The 15,541-nt window shown below is 41.8% G+C and overlaps 1 protein-coding gene across 6 annotated transcripts in view; it reads left to right on the top strand.

Annotated features, from left to right (window-relative positions):
* The window catches only part of CHLSN (cholesin), a 149,121-nt gene extending 134,548 nt beyond the window's left edge, over nt 1-14,573 (top strand). For all 6 annotated transcript variants that reach the window (XM_083413811.1, XM_083413812.1, XM_083413809.1 and 3 more), the window contains exons 4-5: nt 12,130-12,211; nt 13,394-14,573. In XM_083413811.1, the coding sequence (XP_083269937.1) occupies nt 12,130-12,211; nt 13,394-13,576 (265 nt within the window). In that variant the 3' untranslated portion in view covers nt 13,577-14,573. The remainder of the gene's footprint in view (nt 1-12,129; nt 12,212-13,393) is intronic.
* Nucleotides 14,574-15,541: the final 968 nt, after the last annotated feature.

Genomic DNA, 15,541 nt, shown 5'->3' with positions numbered 1-15,541 from the left:
CCATGAGTTTATCTAATCATAAACATTCTCAGATAAAATATAACAGCTGTAAAACTGAATTAATATTGAAGCTAGCCATCCTGCTGTGAGCACTTCCTCCAGCACATAAAAGTACGTAACAGGTGTTAAATATCTGAGTACAAAGCTCATATTTCTCTGCCTGAATCCTTCCTGCAAAATAGCAGTTTAATTTGCAAATTTAATTCCAACAAAATACTTTCCTTCTTAATGATTCTCATTTCCAGCAAAATAAAATGTTGTGTAAGTGAATTTTCTTAGCGATTCATTAAACTTCAGGATATGTAGTAATTATGTTAGTTTAATTGACATTTGCACTATGCACAATGCAAGAAGCTCTGAAGCTGTTAAGCATACTTGATGTGGATTTTCTGTGTCTCTGAACAGTTCTTTACTAAACTTGAAAATGTCGCAAAAGGGAAATGAATCAGCATCTGGCTAAATCTAGAAACTGACCTTCAGTTTGAGTGTTCACACTCTTAACATAATCAGGGACACTTAACAAATGGCCATTGCGTATTTGCATCAGACTTCTCTTCCCCTTCATACAAACAGCTCCATCAAATCTACTTATCTGTATGCAAATTTTCTTTTTATATGGAGGTGCACTCCATCTATGAGTGTCATACTGCAGTCTTGACACTAGTTTATCTCATCTGTTATTAGTGAGAAATAGGGCAGAATATCACTGTCCTGTGCTATAGCATAACCATATGAAATACTGAACTTTGATTACTGGAGGGATTGCTCAGTTGGTAGAGCATGAGACTCTTAATCTCAGGGTTGTGGGTTTGAGCCCCACATTGGGTTAAAGATTCCTACACTGCAGGGGTTTGGGCTAGAACAGGGGTCAGCAATCTTTTTCAGCTGTGGGCCACTCCACCGTCCCTCAGACCATGTGGTGGGCCAGACTATATTTTGGGGGGAAATATGAATTCCTATGCCCCACAAATAACCCAGAGATGCATTTTAAATAAAAGCACACGCGGGTGGCGCTGTGGGTAAAAGCCTCAGCGCCTAGGGCTTGCCGATTGAAAGGTCGGCGGTTCGAATCCCCGCGGCGGGGTGCGCTCCCGTCGCTCAGTCCCAGCGCCTGCCAACCTAGCTGTTCGAAAGCACCCCCGGGGGCAAGTAGATAAATAGGGACCGCTTACTAGCGGGAAGGTAAACGGCGTTTCCGTGTGCGGCTCTGGCTCGCCAGAGCAGCGATGTCACGCTGGCAACGTGACCCGGAAGTGTCTTCGGACAGCGCTGGCCCCCGGCCTCTTGAGTGAGATGGGCGCACAACCCTAGAGTCTGTCAAGACTGGCCCGTACGGGAGGGGCACCTATGAATTTCTATGCCCCATAAATAACCCAGAGATGCATTTTAAATAAAAGCACACATTCTATTTATGTAAAAACACTTGGCAGGCCCCACAAATAACCCAGAGATGCATTTTGAATAAAAGGTCACATTCTACTCATGTAAAAACATGCTGATTCCCGGACCATCCGGCGATTGGGCGGCATCCGGGCCCCAGGCCTTAGGTTGCCTACCCCTGGACTAGAATGATCCTTATGGTCCCTTCTAACTCTACAAGTGTGTGATTTCTTTTTCTTTCTTTCTTTCTTTCTTTCTTTCTTTCTTTCTTTCTTTCTTTCTTCCAGAGGAGGGTCAAACCACACTTCATGTGGGAATACTATAGCTATGATTCTTAACAGCTTTTTAATTTACAAATAGTAGCTGGAAAGACGTAGCCCTTATCCAAACTGGTGTGTCCCACGTCAACTGCCCTTGGCTGATTTTTGTAATAGAAAAAGATACTGGGAGTTCCAGTTATAGAACACCCACATCACATGTGCTTTGACCCTAACTTGGGCAAGAATCCAAGGGGCTGGTTTAGATTGCCCAGTGGGATTTTAAAAAAACTTTAAAAAGTTATAGTCTTTAAAGAACAGGCACCACTCTAACATATGGGGTCTATGTGTGCGTGTGTGCATGTGTGAGGAAGAGAGAGAGAGCTGTCCATTTAATAAATCAAATGCTGGTCAAGTATTTAAAAGAGTAATTTGTCCAGATTATAGAGAGCTCATAAACAAAAACATTAGCCCCGCTGCCAAGATCCTCAAAAACAGTGCATCTCTCTTTCTGGATCCTTGCCCAAGTGTTCCTTTGCAGATACTGGTTCCAGCTGCATTTTCTCTGCATTCCAGTACATATTGTTACGTATTGTGAATTATTAAATAATGAGGGATCTCTGTCTTGCCACTGGTGCTTACATATTTCTCTGAGCTGCTCCAGTCATCGACCCTTTCCACTTTCTGCAGGAAGTGTTTTCGTGGCACACAGGCTCAGTGTGTGGAGTGGTGTAAAACACTTTAAAACCATGTTGGCAAATCAAATGGGTAAAATAAAAATTTATCTGAAAAGATATTTGTTGACTTAGTGTGATTTACTAACATTTTCCTTGTTGAACAGTTTTATACTACGTCTTGTAAAGAATTAATAGCTCTGACTTACTCCTGGGAAACATGAAAGCTCCTCGTTTATGGCCCAGCCCTGTGAAATACACTAGTCCATCCTTGTTCCAGTGAAGCATTTAAGCTTGTCAACCAAAGATAAAATTAAAATTTAAAACAGCTGAACATGATTATTAATCATTCAGCTCCAGGGAGTCATTAAAATTTCCCAACCTCTGAGTACAAATAATAGATTACATCTATAAATACATGAAGAATTTTCATACGATTATTACTTCTTCCATTTTTCATTAAAGGGGTGGTGCCAGAAAAGGTGTAGTTAGTTTTAGAAATGTAGATATCTTAGTACAAAGTGTTCCTTCTTTTTCTTCTGAGTTCATCTGCCACTGCCACAGGAACAAAGATGGGGGGGAAATGAGATTTCTCTTTTCAGTTCGGGAATATTTTTGTGTTTAAATTCTTCGATAAACTTTCAGGCTGCTTGAAAATTTCTTATGAATGTCTGCTGCATTACTTTCTTTGTACCTTAACATTTTGGAATTTGAGAAGTGAAGGAGCCTAGGCCAGGGAGCACACATCAGCTCCTGAAAGAACCATCAAGGACCTGAAAGAGATCATAGAATCATAGAACTGTAGAGTTGGAAGGGACCCTGAGGATCATCTAGTCCAACCCCTCAATGCAGGAATATGCAGCTGGTCCATACAGGGATCGAACCTGCAACCTTGGTGTTATCAGCACCATGGTCTAACCAATGTTGAGGCAGTTCCTCTTCCAGCATCCCTGGGGCTGCAACAGACCAGGGAGACACACACTAATGGGTCCCAGTTGGCCTGAGAGACCTCTGTCACTCTAAATTTGTCTTTGTGCGTGTTTCAAAATTCTATATCACATTGGGTGCCTTGGCAGAAAGGCAGTGCATAATTCCATTAAATAAATAATTGCAGGACCAGATCTGTATGTAGCATAAGCTCTATTGAATTCATGCCTGAGTTCCCTGTTTGTCCCATTTTGCTTGGGAAGTGAAAGAGAAATGCAAAATAGGTGAGCCACTGTGTTTTTGAACAATGTTTTGTTGACGCTGGAGTGCACCAAGTTTTGAGCGACTCAGAACTTCCCATCAGTTGCCGTGGCTAAAAGTTGTTTTAAAAGTTGCCTCAAAAGCTAACAAGCCACATTCAGGGTTGCTGAAAATTAAAGATTGGTCTGGTCTGTACCATGGAAGGTGGCTTGCTAGTTATCCTGGCCCCAGGTTGTTTTCACCTTTAAGATCTTTTCAGGAGACCCTGCTATACCACAGGGATGCCCAACCAGTCAACCACGATCGACAGGTTGATCCTCGGGTGATTGCGGTAGATCGCAGGCTCATTTTCCTTTGGAGGGGGGAAAGAGCATCCATGTGCATGTCATCCTGACCTGGTGAGCATCTCTCATTGCTCGCCCACTGGCGCTGGCGCCCTGCTACGCTGGTGTGTATGAAGCCCCTGCCAGCAGGCTGTGTCAACTTCACTCCAGCAGGAGGCTTCACGGATCCCTGGGCGTGCTGGTCTACCCATGTGATTGGGCATTGGTAGACCGTTCCTGGTGCCTGTCCTCTTCCCCGTGACGGCTCTACCGAAGGCCTGCCTAAGTGCTGTATCGGAGGTGAGGTGAGAGCGGCGGTGTGTACAGTGGTACCTCTGGTTACGTACTTAATTCGTCCCGGAGGTCCGTTCTTAACCTGAAACTGTTCTTAACCTGAAGCACGACTTTAGCTAATGGGGCCTCCTGCTGCCGCCACGCCGCCGGAGCACGATTTCTGTTCTCATCCTGAAGCAAAGTTCTTAAGCCGAGGTACTGTTTCTGGGTTAGCAGAGTCTGTAACCTGAAGCGTCTGTAACCTGAAGCATATGTAACCCGAGGTACCAGTGTATATTATTTTGTAAGTGATCTATGGTGCCCCCCCCCAAAAAAGCAGAAGAACTGTGGCGCCCACCCCAAAAAAGCTCAACAATTTTGGCCTGTCCACCCCCTCCAAAAAAGCTCAAGAATTGTAGCCTGCCCCCCGAAAAGAAGCTCAACAGTTTTGCTCCCCTCCCCATGGGTAGATCAGTGTCGGTTTTTTATTCCGGGAGTAGATCGCAGTCTCTTGGGAGCTGGACGTCCCTGCTGTACCACAACCAACAAATTATCACTTGATGACAACACAGAAGCAGGCCTTCGTGTTGATACATTCAATCCTCTAGAACACCCTCTTTCAGGTAATTTGTGAGGCAGAGACAGTAATGACCATTAAATGATACTTTAAAACTTTTATGTATACCCAAGTTTTCCTGCACTCTTAGTTTTTAATTTCTTTGTTTTATATATGGCTCAGTTTTATTTGTAAGAATTGGCTGCATTTTGTTTTGTATCTCATTTTTAGGAAATGTTATTTAAGATTGTGCTTTTATGTCAACTTCTTAGATATTTTTGTTAAGTGATAATTTTTTTATAAATAAAGCATCAGCAGCTGTCAGTACAAAAATATTATCATTTCTGTTCTGCATTCTTAAATAATGCATGCTGCTTATCACCAAATAAGTTGTTAAAATTTGTCCTAACTCTCAGGATACAGAGCAGGTTGAAAGTCTAAAGCCACAAACACACTTATATAGGGTAAGTTTTGTGGAGTCTGAGTAAACATGCTTGGGGTATTGCTATAAATAAATAAGGGTCCTGCAGCAAATTTACCATCTTCCATATGAACTAGAGTTGATAATGTATTTCACTTGAATGCATTTCTGCAAAATGTGCCTTCATGAAGATGCAAGAACTGGGTGCTTTCTTTTTTTACCATTATAATCCCTAGTTTTCCCTTTGTCCATTATGGTGGAGGAAGGACTGACTAATAGAAGAATACACGGCCTAAAATTTTATTAGAAACATCTGTTCATTCATATTAGGCAGTGCCTGATTACCAGTAAGTCTTAATCAGGGTGATGTACCTTCTAACAGCTACCCAGTTTCAAATCTCTTAAAATAGACCAAGCATGAGAGTAAACAGCACAAGTTCCTTACGAAATGTGCCTGGTTGTAATCTGGTCTTTGGCATCCTAGCAACGCCCAAAGTCATCTGAAGAGTTTCAGATCTCCAGTTGCTTTATAGCTCCTCTGTTCTTTTTACTCAGTTTTAACTTGAGTGGTGTTTTTTTATGATACAGCAGAAACACTTCAGAAAGTTATCTTAATAATTTTGCTGTAATGTCATACTGATGGTGAGATGCTCATATTATAATGCTACATTAGATCTTGTAATGACAACATCAGACAGCGTCAGATTATTAACGTTCTTCTGCAGGTTTCTGTTGGATAGAATATCTTTGCTAGAGATTGTGTGTAGACAAGTTTGATACTACCTGGGTTAGTATCAAAAAGTATCTTAGGATTTGTTGGCTGCATTCGTAAGTAATGGTTTAGCAAGACATGAACAAGCCTAACCACCTTCCAGGCTAACACACATTCTCCTCATCCTCCTGCATGGCTGGAAAGGGGTAGTTCAGAAGCTCTTCAGCCAAACTCCTTGTTCTGAAAGATTCTGGGAGGTGTTCCTGCGCTTACATTGCACAGGGTGCTGTTGTGTCTCACCATTGTGACCATGGACTGAAGGTGTGATTTTGAGCACCTAATACAGAGAGAGAGAGAGAGAGAGAGCACTTCATTGCGGTCCAGAGACCCAAAATACACAGTACAACAATAGAATATATTAAAAGTTATTAAGGTGTAAATTCGCTCTTGCTAGCCAACGGGGGAATGTTTAGCCAGTACATACTGTACAGTGGTACCGCCGGTTACGAACGTAATCCATTCCGGAGGTCCATTTGTAACCCGAAACCGCTCGTAACATGAGGCGCACTTTCACTAATGGCGCCTGCTGCGCTGCCGGTGTGTGACTTCCGCTCGCATCCTGGGGCAAAGTTCGCAACAAGGGGCATCTACTTCCAGGTTAGCGGAGCTCGTAACCCAAAGTGTTCGCAAGGAGGGCAGTACGTAACACGAGTTTCCACTGTACATATAAGCCAAATTTCTCCTGTGACACTGCATTTTAGGGAACAATCTGTAATAGCATTTATATAGTGCTCTGGGGTGAGTGTTCAAAGCACTTTTCATATATTATGTTGTCCTTTACAACAACCCTGTAAGCTAGGTCACTATTATCCCATATTGCAGTTGGATGGGGGCAGGAAGAGCCAAGGCAGAAGGAGTGACTTGCCTTGGGATGCCTGTCATGGGGCAGACTACAGACATGGGCTACTTCACATGTTACAAGCAGCTTCTAATCCAGGAGGGAGGCATTTTCATGTGTGACACCATTGCATGGGGTGAGCTATGTGTAGATTACACATTAACACCTTCATAGAAGAAGCTTTTGTGTGAGGATTTTGTGATGTGCAAAGTATTCCCTGTGCCTTTTTCTGTCATCATCATTATCCAGCTGCATATTATATCCTACATACTGCTTAGACACTGCGAATTATTGTACAATGTACAATGAAAAAAGCAAAAACTAACTTGCTTGTTTAAAAAGTCATCTTTTGAGATTTCAAAGAGAAAATGGTGAAGCCGAATGAGGGGGACACTACAGCACTTGGGACCTTAGAAGCTGTTCAGATACATAATATGTGACATGAGCAAATAGTTTGGTTTTGGGTGTTTTAATGAGAGCACTTTCCCCTCCCATATTCTTCCATGTTGTTTTTCCTCTTAAAACTCAAATGAGGCCAGGAAGAAGGGGGGAGGGTGGAATCCTCTCCAAATGAAAAATAAATAAAAAATGAAACCAACCAGAAAACCCTCTAATCCGTTGGAAACATCCAAAATAAGCTGTCAAGCTTAGCCAAGCTCAGATCTGCTCCCCACCAAGAATATTTTTAATGCATGTATCAGACAGTTTGTGACATTGTGGTATTGCGGGGGAAGAAGAAAATGAGACAGTATTATGCCTCTTTTCTTTTTTTTTTTTACATTCCCCTGAGGCTGGTAACATATCCATCGCCTGGTGGTTGTTTTAAAAAAATGTGTATAAATGAGAGGGATTAGCCACCCTGTTTGTAAATGATCCCGCATGCTTGAGCGATACTCGTGCCAGCAGTTGGGGCCCACTTTCCCCTCCTCAGCTACCCCCCAAGATGTTCGTTGTGGGAGGGAAATGAAAATAAGTTGCTTTTCCTCTTTCATGTTGCAGTGTTGCCTAATCAGTGCTGACCTCAACCCTGAAGCTGACCAGAATTAGGTGTAAGATAACATGGACATCTGGACAGAAGTATTAGCACATCTGCATTGTCTCATAGTCAGCACAGAATAAAAATAAGTAGTCTGATAAATATTTTAACGCTATGCAGATAATGGCTTTACTAATTCTGCACAGCCAGGCTGGGATAGCAGGCTTGTTGGTTTTTGAATGTCTGATGTAGATTTTTTTCAATTTCATTGTTCTGTATGGGACAATGACAATAAAGATTATCATATTGTATCGTATGTAGTGGGGACACAAATTAGCACAGGACTGGTCCATGCAATGAGACTGGGGCACACCTCTCATATGGCAGCCTTATCAGTCCTTTGCATGCCCCTGTTTGGACATGATGCTCAGTGCATAGGTCTCTGATGGAGCAGCTGGCTTTCTCCCAAACCCACATGTAGGTTTTACACAGTGTTTGCACAATAATGCCACACACATGGGCAGCCTATAAGCTAAATGACTTCCAGTTGAAGGAGGTGGGTGATCGGAGGCATACTGACATGGTAATGTAATCATTTCCCTGTTAAATTTCCTTGGTTTACTTTGTGCGGGTCTTTCTCTTAAGATTGGACCTAGTAGCTACTGCTGTTGTTACTAATCACAGAAGGTAGAAGGTTTATATTCAGCGTTCATCCTTTTTTATGCCCTTTATGCCCTTCTTTTTGCAGTAACAACAAGGAGCATATTTGCAGGGGGGTCAGAAGGAAGCAGAAAGCTCCAGAATCTATTTGCAGTGTGAGGCACTTTGCTTAGACATGTCCATCGTTGGTTGGATGTCAAGATTTGTATTGTATCGTTTGTATCTATTTTCATGGATCTGTTTATTCTTGGCAGCCTTCTTGGCTGAAAGGTGGCATAACTTAACAAGATTGGATACTCACTTTTTCTTCTGTTCTGAACAGAGGGTAGGAGCAAATCTTTTCACTCTGTGAGCAAGTGCAGAGATGGCTGATGTAAGTGCCTCTTTTCCCGGTGGAGGGGGGCACACCTGCACCACCTCATAGTTCTGTCTTTTATTCTGCTCTTTTATATGTCACAGCCATTTTGTGTTATGCCACAGTCCCACAACAGCCATTTTGTGACCAATGCTGGTGGCCCTTTTTCAAAATTTCAAATGCGCCCATGGGCCCAAAAAGGTTCCCTGTTAACCTTTGCTTTGAATTCCAAGCTCAATATTGAAATGAAGGGTTGCAGTGATTGACATTTGCAAGACTGCTCTGCTTGAAAATTTATTTTGGACACACCTGGAGGCTTACATATGTCCAATAAATTGTGGCTTTTGCAACTTATTGATTCAGTAGTAGAGCTGTTGTTGGAGCTGCTGTTGGAGAGAGAGAGAGTTTGTTGTGTATGGCACCTTACAGACCCCGATAAGCTTACAGCACAGTGGTACCACGGGTTAAGTACTTAATTCGTTCCTGCGGTCCGTTCTTAACCTGAAACTGTTTTTAACCTGAAGCACCACTTTAGCTAATGGGGCCTCCCGCTGCCGCTGTGCCGCCGGAGCACGATTTGTGTTCTCATCCTGAAGCAAAGTTCTTAACCTGAAGCACTATTTCTGAGTTAGCAGAGTCTGTAACCTGAAGCGTATGTAAGCCAAGGTACCACTGTATAACATTCTACATAAGGCAAAAGACAGAAAGGTGGAAGCTGGGGAAGTATATGCATTTATTTCAGATACACATATTTTGGCTTAATTAGGATATAGTGTCTAAGGGGCTATGCCAAAGACTTTTCAAACTTTGAATTCAGTTAATGTTCTGAAGCTATTTTTTGTGCTATATTATATATTTCTTTCCTCATTGTTCCCATTGTTATTTAAGATAGATATACATTGATTGTATTGTGTAAGTGCTCTGGCTGAAAATGCAGCCCAATCAACCCATTTTCTGATAATTTTAGGGACTTTTGAGTCTAGAAAAGGAAGCGGATATTTTTATATTTAGTTCTCACAAAGCCCTCCTGGCCAAATCTTGCGATTATACTGAGTTCACTGAGCCATTTATTCACTAGGGTAGAACAAATTTAATTTGTGGTCTGTTTCAGTGTATCAGACTTGACAGCGTTTGAACTATATTAGCACTCTTGCAGAATTCCCTTTCCAATTTATTTTTGAGTTTAATATTACTATGTCAAGTGAAGAATCATACACTAGATCTTCCTTGCACCCATACCTCTACAAAATAGTGGTTGAGGCTGTAGGAACATTCAATTTTAAAGTTTCGCATCTTTAAGTTTTACATTTCACCATCCTCTCTCACACACCGATAATATAGACAAAAAATCTATACTAGAATATTTTGTAATGAGAGTTCAACTTCAGTTCTTTTCTTCTCTCTATGAGCTTGTCCACATGGGAGTTTAATGTGCCTCAGCCTTTTCCCCCTGGTGCCAACATAATATTCCCCACTCATGCAAGTGGCAGCCTGCACCTTTTCCCCAATTCAGATTTTGCCAGTCAACAGATGGTCCAATGTGGGGAGAGAGGGATCCAATACGTGTTACCTGGATGTAGATGTGCTGAAGCACATTATAAGACCACATTTTGGTGGGTGATATATGTGGTGGTGTTTCATTGGGTGGTCTCTATCACCACGCCCTCTGCTTCCATTTGCTTCTCACCTGAGCACATCCTAGACATTTTCATTTTGTCAACCACTTCCGCTGTTGGTGAAGCCACTTTCTCAGTAAATGCACACATATATTCATTTTTAATGCAGCTGTTTTTCACAAAACTGGCCTTTCAGGTCATAAACAAAAATCTATTTGTTATCCCATCCTGTTTTGGCTCTGTGTGTGTGTGTGTGTGTGTGTGTGAGAGAGAGAGAGAGAGAGAGAGAGAGAGAGAGAGAGAGAGAGTCATGCTTCTTATTTTATTTGTAATACATACCGTAGGTTTTGTGCAGATTTACAATGGCTGTTGAAGGCAACCTCCTCTAAGCCATCCCCTCTGCTTTCTGTGTGTGGGGAGGAAAGGGTCTAGAGCATGGGTAGGCAAACTAAGGCCCAGGGGCCGGATCTGACCCAATCACCTTCTAAATCTGGCCCACAGATGGTCTGGGAATCAAAGCGTTTTTACATGAGTAGAATGTGTCCTTTTATTTAAAATGCATCTCTGGGTTATTTGTGGGGCATTATTTTTTCCCCCAGAATATAGTCCGGCCCCCACAAGGTCTGAGGGACAGTGAACCGGCCCCCTGCTGAAAAAGTTTGCTGACCCCTGGTCTAGAGAGTGAAGGTACCTCCTTCCACCTGTGCACATGCCCTCAAAGGACCTCAGGTTTCTCTAACAGAGAAAGCAGTAATTGAGGGGGAGGACAAGGGTCTACCATCCTAATATAGCCCATCAAGCACTGCCCACTAGTGTGAATGGGAAATGTCAAGATAGATTTGGGAAGCTTAAGGCTGAAGGTGCTCATATGTGGGCAAAGTTAAACAAAAGTGCATACAGGAAAATCAGTTCTGTTCAATCCGTGTACATAGCACATGGTTAAACTGTGCAACTCACACAGGAGGCAGAGATGGCTTTAAAATAAGATCAGACAAATCAGTGGAGGAGAAGGCTCCATGATGGCTGTGCTCTGCCTCTGCAGCTGCAGCAATGCTTCTGAAGAGCAGTTGTTGGAAACCACAGGAAGAGACAGTGCTCTTGTGCTGAAATCCTGCTTGCGGTTTTCCTACAGGCACCTGGTTGGCTATTGTGAGAGCAGGATTCTGGACTTGATGGACCATTGCCTAATTCCAGCAGGCTCTTCTTAAATGCTAAAGCCTTAGCATGGATACAGCCTCAATTTCCAGCAACATGCATTAGCTTTTAGGCCATGTTTCCTCTGTAGCAATTGCACAGAAAGCAGCTTCATGTTGACACCTGAAACCCTTGAACTATTTCTGTATATTTAAAGTTTGCCAGTGAGATAGTTTGGAAAGCATTTGCAGATATTGCAAATAGTTTAATATGTACAGTGTGTAAAATAAAACAGCTAAAAAGACCACATCTCTTTGGGGCAAAAAATAAATACATACACCTGGAAACACAAAGCGCCAATCAAACTGTGTTGGCAATTGAACTCCTTGAATTTCACACAGCTGGGAAGGGACTGAAACTTCTGAACTGTTTCTGCACTCAGGGACAGCACCAGAGGAGTTTTCCTCCCAACAATGTTGGTGAACCTGTGGCTACTTGAAGGAAAGGTACTTTTCACATGCTTCTATCCTCCCAATCTCTGTGTTCTCCAGCGGTTTTCCCCCTCCCTAGTGCAATCTCTGTTTGAACTAAGGTATGGTTTTGGAAGGTTTGAGGCTCTCATTTAAGGTTGCATGAGAAACAGAAGTTCATTTTCTTTTTTTATATTATAATGTTGAATGACTTCAATTTATTTCTCTTCTTTCAGCTGGTCTGAAAATCCCAAAGAGTGGAAGTTTCAGAAGACAAGGCAAACTTGGCTTCTTTTACACATGTATGAAAAAGACAAGGTATGTTCTGGTGCCCCCCCCCCTTTAAACAGCAGCAAAATGTGCATCTTTATATAGTCACGGGGCTGAGCAAAAGTCTTGTTGCATGTTACATGATAAAACAAACTACCAGCACATAGTTAATCATTAATTTGTTAGATTATACTGCATATTCCTAACCCATGGCGCAGCACCTCCTCCTGTGCAGATTGAGCAGAGTCACTTACAGCCTTTTACATCCTCTCCAAGGGGAGGAGGCATCCTGCACTCCAGAGTGAGCCGAAGGTCAAAGGAAGTTGGGTCTAAAAAGTTCTCTTTAGAGGCTTTCCTTTTGTGAAGTCTCCCACCCTCTGTTTTATCTGCAATCTACCCTTCATTCTGACACTTCATTTTGAACTTTTCCCACAGTCTGTGTTGTCACGTTTCCACTCCTTTTTGTGTGTGTGGTTCTATGTCGTCTTTCCCCTAACCCCTAACCCCTCCCTGTTTCCAGTTTGGGCATGGGGTGAGCTGGCTACTGGTTTCTTAGAAGGCACCCCATGGGTATAGTTGGAAATTAAAAGCCTGGGATCTATGCTATGCCTTTATATCCGACTTCCAAGAATTGCATCAACAGGAGAAGAAGGAGGGGGTTGGCTTAATGTGAACTCTCCTAGCCCTCTGTATTCAGTTCCTTTGAAGACTGTTGGTCCAGTGTGGCAGCAGTGGTGTTTTTAAGGAAATCGCCATTGTGTACTTTGTATTTTTATCCCACCCTTCCTCCAAGGAGTTTAAGCCATTGTTCCATTTTAAAAACAAGATGTGAGGCAGGGTATGCTGAGAGATTTGGACTGACCTCAGTCATGCAGTATATTTTATGGCTGTGTACTTGTATAAGGGGGTTTTTGTGTGTAGACAAGAGCAAATAAAAAATAAATCAGTTATCCAGCTAATACTTAGCTCACATATGACCACGTGGAAGGTTCTGAAAAATGTTTTCTTGGGGTGGTGGTTGCTCCTCATGAAGGTGATAATATTGAAAATCTTAGAATCAGTCCTGTTGCCTGCACAGTCGCCATGAAAAGTCTTCAGTAAAAAAGAATTTTTTTTCCCCAATGGGAGGGATGGTTTAACTTAAACACCATTCTGTCGGTGTTGCTGGTGTCTCAACCCAAAGTCATTGAGTAATGGGTCCTTCACTTTCTCTTCCTTTTCATCATAAAGGTCCCTGATGAATATTTTTCCATTTTGCTGCGGTACCTTGAAGGACTCCAGGGCAGTGCGCGAGACGTAACTGTGCAGAAAGCAGAAGCTGTCATGAAGGAATATGACAATTCTGAAAGAGAAGATTCAAGCCAACTGGAGAAATGTGAGCGGATCCGAAAAGTTCTACAGTTGTTATCATGAAAACATCATCCTATCAAGCCTTCCCACACCCATATATCTGCATTTTATTATAGGACCAGAGCTGAATATAGTTCCTAGCCTTTAAACAGTCCTGTGAAATTCAAACTCTCTTTCAAAAGCAGTGTTTACCCCCATCTTTGTCCTCTCTCTTTTTAAGCAAATTTATTCCAGTATTGCAAAGGTGATGAATAATAATTGATCCATATTAAAACAGCAGCAGCTACAAGACTTTGACTTCTACCGGTATTTTTCTGCTCTTCTTTTGGGAACCATTTCCTTTAGCTTTTTCCTATATAATTATTATTAAGGGCTTTGCATCTGTGGCAATTCCCTCCATAATAATGGTTTTAAACCCAACTGAAATGATTAACTTCCATTGAAGCAGCTGAAATCTTTAATTGCTTGAGGCGTCTTTAGTCTGTTAACTGCAGGTTTCCTTACTCAACTTGTAGTCAAAGTTGAAGGTCTGGAAGCTGTTTGCTTATGTTGGTCTTCCTTTATTTTTCTTGAAAGTTTTGTTTCTTTTAATCAGCAACCACAAAATAGTGCTGAAATGCACACAACTGTAAAAACAACAATTATGAGAAGTTTACAGTAAAGTAGACAAAATATCATCACACTTGCAAAGTACATTTCAGCAAGGCTTACAAAGAACCATAAAGCACAAAAGTAATTGTACTGTATTGAAGAATGCTCCAAGCATTATTTTAAGCTGACAGCAGACAGGCTTCCAGATAAGGTCCTGTTTTGAAGATCTTCCTCAGATGATAGATAATCACCTCAAAAACATTTCAAGGCCCTGATTGCAGTTTTCAACTGGGAGGACTTCAGGAATGTTTTTTCTCCAAGAAGGTACCTGATTCCCAGAGGATAATACCACTTCAAGGGTCCAAAATTCTGGCAGATTTTTATTTTAATTACCTACATGCTCATGTGAGATAACAAAATTATGGACTCTTTCATGTGTTATGATCAATAAAAGGATACATTGTTGCCATTTTGGTGCATACCTGGCCTTCATACTGTCCTTGTGTGATTGTTTTCCTGATGAGTAAATCTTGCGTTCAGTTCTTTTGTCCGGCAGTCCATCCTTATCATAAGAGAGAAGACTTCTGCAAATAGTCATGCAGGAATAGTGAATTCAGAGAGCTGGAATGACAAACATATCTATTACTAAAATGTCACAGGTGTTAATTGAACTGTTGTCTAACTTTGGTTACCAGATTTTCGAAACCTTTTACTGTTTTTAATTGTAGCATTTGTCTAGGTTTTTGACAACCCATCACCAGCTTGACTTGCTAGAGTTCTTGGAAAAAGCATGGAAGATATTAGGAATTCTGAAAGTTGCTAACATATTGCATTCCCTTTAAGACAACTTCATCTGAGAGCCAAATACTTAAGTGAATCAATATGTGCTATGCTAATACAGTAACTATAATGGAATTTAATATACTGGAACAAGCCAAGGTATGTATGAATCAGAGAAAAAGAGAGAGACAGAAAGCAGTGGGAGGCAGCAAAACCCATCACATACATTTTCTGGACTACCTGACTAACTTTTCTATTGTTCTCTTTCATTTCCTCCCTTCTTCTGGTGTCTTATGTTCCTCAGTACAGTGGTGCCTCCAGTTGTGGATGGGATCAATTCTGGAGATCTGGTTGGATCCCGAGGTTTTCACAACCTGAGGACCGCTTCTGCGCATGCGTGCGCAACGAAACCCGGTCACATACTTCCAGTTTTGCTGCTTTCGCATCCTGAAGTTTACATAACCAGAGGGTTACGTAACCGGAGGTACTACTGTATATTGATTGCCAGTTCTTCAAAAGTTCATTTTTAAAAAGGAACTAGTTCTGAGTCAAGTTCATCCTCTCCAAAAAGGAACTAGTTCTGGTTCAAGCTCATCCTTTCACAAAAAGAATGGTTCAAGGTCATCTAAACATTAGTTCATAAAAAGTTCATTCTTG

This window comes from Podarcis tiliguerta, assembly GCF_965153285.1.
Source record: "Podarcis tiliguerta genome assembly, chromosome: 14".
Lineage (NCBI taxonomy): Eukaryota > Metazoa > Chordata > Lepidosauria > Squamata > Lacertidae > Podarcis > Podarcis tiliguerta.
The sequence above is the reverse complement of the archived record's forward strand: the minus strand, read 5'-3'. Positions and strand labels throughout refer to the sequence as shown.